The sequence below is a fragment of the Olea europaea genome, unplaced genomic scaffold (genome assembly GCF_002742605.1).
Source record: "Olea europaea var. sylvestris unplaced genomic scaffold, O_europaea_v1 scaffold2709, whole genome shotgun sequence".
Classification (NCBI taxonomy): domain Eukaryota; kingdom Viridiplantae; phylum Streptophyta; class Magnoliopsida; order Lamiales; family Oleaceae; genus Olea; species Olea europaea.
In genome coordinates, this window is record NW_019245496.1 from 101,136 (window position 1) to 104,256 (window position 3,121).

The 3,121-nt window shown below is 38.4% G+C and overlaps 1 protein-coding gene across 1 annotated transcript in view; it reads left to right on the top strand.

The window, feature by feature from the left end:
- The window catches only part of LOC111383532 (cation/H(+) antiporter 15-like), a 4,286-nt gene extending 1,721 nt beyond the window's left edge, over window positions 1-2,565 (top strand). The window contains exons 2-3 of the mRNA XM_023007645.1: window positions 270-1,271; window positions 1,405-2,565. Coding sequence (XP_022863413.1) covers window positions 270-1,271; window positions 1,405-2,565 — 2,163 coding nt within the window. The remainder of the gene's footprint in view (window positions 1-269; window positions 1,272-1,404) is intronic.
- Window positions 2,566-3,121: the final 556 nt, after the last annotated feature.

The following is a 3,121-nucleotide window of genomic DNA, read 5'->3' on the forward strand; positions in this document are numbered from 1 at the left end:
GGCGATCAACCATTGCGTTTCTCGGTTCCCTCATTCTTGTTTCAATGGTCTCTCATTTCTGTCATTACTTATTTCGTTCAATTTCTTCTCAAGCCTGTTGGCCAGCCCTTGATTATTGCTCAGATTTTTGTAAGCATTGTCCTCCATTCCAATCATGTTGTAAATTTTGCCTTAATTTTGAAATCCCTCTATTGCAATTTGATTTTTTCCCCTCATTAATGGTATGTTATGTGGCTGATTGCTGTATTTTGATATTTTAATTTGACCAGGGTGGCTTTATATTAGGTCCTTCAATTCTGGGCCAAAATGTGGCATTCTTAGATGAAGTATTTCCGAGAAAATCTAGACTGGTGCTTGATACAATATCGATTTTTGGTTTTATCCTCTTCATTTTCCTAATTGGTGTGAAAATAGATCCATCCATGGTTTTAAGGCCCAGTAAGAAAGCTTTGGCTGTAGGAATCTTAGGCTTCTTTCTTCCTTTTGGACTTGCGGCTTCTGCTGTATTTCTTCTCGACAGATTTTCGGCTTTGGATAAAAACATTTCGAGGGCGCTTCCTCATATATTAGCCATGCAATCAATGACAGCATTTCCAGTTATCACTTGCTTCCTTGATGAGCTCAAGATCCTTAATTCGGACATAGGACGGTTAGCCTCTTCTTCTTCAGTAATATGTGATGTCTGCCTTTGGTCTTTCATCTTTATTAAGTTTGCAGCAGATCTTGCCAGGACAAAATCACTAAGTGTAATCATAGGTTCATTGCTATCAGGTGTTCTATTCGTCATCTTTGTTATAAAAGTAATTCGTCCAGCAGCTTTGTGGGTAGTGAGACATACTCGAGAAGGGAGACCCGTGAAGGAGATATATATTTTTCTAACCTTAGTCGGAGTATTGAGCACTGGATTTATTGGCGAAGCTATTGGTATCCATGCCACGGTTGCATCCTTAGTTCTCGGTTTGGTTATACCAGATGGACCACCATTAGGAGCTGCATTAGTGGAGACACTCGATTGCTTTGTCACTATTCTCATGCCACTCTTTTTCACTATTTGTGGACTGCAAATGGATATATTTTCCATACAGAATTTGAAAAATTTTGGTGTCTTGCAGCTGGTTATATTTGTTGCTTTCATTGGGAAGATTATGGGGACAATGCTGCCTCTTATCTTCTGCAGGATGCCAATTAGAGATGCTCTTTCTCTTGGTCTGATCATGAACACCAAAGGCATTGTTGAAATTGCCTTTCTGAATGATTTTAAGAAACAGGATGTAAGTCTTCCAACACTTATCCTTGGCATTTCTAAAGAACTTATGTACAGGACATTGAATCCACATAGAAACCAAATATTATTATTGTTTTCTTCTACTTTGAAAAACTCATGTATTCTATCCGTTACTGCAGATCATGACCGGGGAAATCTATACTATTATGATAATCTCAGTGGTTACTATAACAGGAGTAATCTCACCTATAGTGAAGATTCTTTACGATCCTTCAAAGAGGTTTGTTGCTTACAAGAGACGGACACTTCTACATTCCACAAACAATGATGAGCTTCGCATACTTGCATGTGTACACAGCCAAGAAAATGTTGGATCCATCACCAGCCTCCTTCGAGTTTCCAATCCCACAAAAACTAGTCCTATTAGTTTAGACATTCTCCACCTCGTGAAGCTTATGGGTCGTTCCTCTTCTTTACTTGTTGCTCATAGGCACGGGAGGTCTTCCTTGAACCGGACCGAGTCTGAGCATATCTTCAATGCATTCAAAAAGTTTGAACAGCAGGATTCTGGATTGTTCGTGGTACATTGCTACAAGGCAATCTCTCCTTATTTGACAATGCACAACGATGTTTGCTCTCTAGCTCTAGAAAAGAGAACCATTCTCATAATACTTCCATTTCACAAGCTATATACCTTTGAAGAGACGGTCAAATCATCCTATGCATATAGGCATCTGAACAAAAGTGTACTCGAAAGGGCTCCTTGTTCTGTTGGGATTCTGATCGATTATGGAAGTTTAAATAATTCCCATCAAGCAATAACACAATCTTCTTTATATCAAGTGGTGGTACTATTCTTTGGGGGAGCAGATGATCGAGAAGCGCTTGCATATGCATTACGAATATCAGAGCATTCCAGTGTAAGGCTAACTTTGATTCGTTTTGTAACCTCGGGTTCAGGTGATATTGTTCAGGGAACGGAAAGAAGCAAAATGCTCGATGCTGAAATTTTGAGCCGCTTCAATTTGAGAACACATGAAACTGAGGAAGTAGTGTACGAAGAGAAAATGGTGACAAATGGGAGGGATGTGATTAGGGTGGCTAGATCAACTGGAGATGCTTACAACCTTGTAATGGTAGGCAGACGCCACAAAGAATCACCAATTATGGATCATCTTGCTAAGTGGAACCAGTGTGGCGAGTTAGGATCAATTGGAGAACTGCTTGCAGATTCAGAATATAAAGGCAAAGCTTCAGTATTGGTGGTGCAACAACAGATTAAAGTATGGGGACTTAAGGACCCTGAGGAGTCGACTCATTTAAGAAGAATCAAGTTATAGGTACATCCACAAGAAATATGTCACACCATATATATTATGGGATCTTCAAGCAATTAAATGGATTTTTGAGCTTTTTCCGTCAGTGAAGGCCTTATTTTGTAGTTTAGACAAACTTTAATTAATGCCATAGTGACATTCTTTTGTAAAATTTTTATTAACGTTCGTGTCAAACTCAATGTAATCCATTCACTTCTCAGTGCACAATCTTTTTAGTTGTTTGAGAGTTTTCACCAACCTTTAGTATATTTATCATCATTAACTGCAGTGCAAATTACTGAGCTACTATCATCTTTCCGAGCATTGTCTCTTTTTCTTTTCTTCTTTATTTTTGGATTCACATTTTTCCTTGCTGTTCTTTGTCTTTGGCCACAAACCTCTGTACTATATATTTGGTAATTGTAGATAAAATGCCAGATGAGTTAACATACAGTTCATGATCAAAATCTAGACTTCGAGTAATGCACTTGTAATCATCGACCATTCATGATCATTGATCACTATCATGATTATGAGTAGCGTACATGTTGTTGCTCTTGTTATTTCAATTTGATTTAGT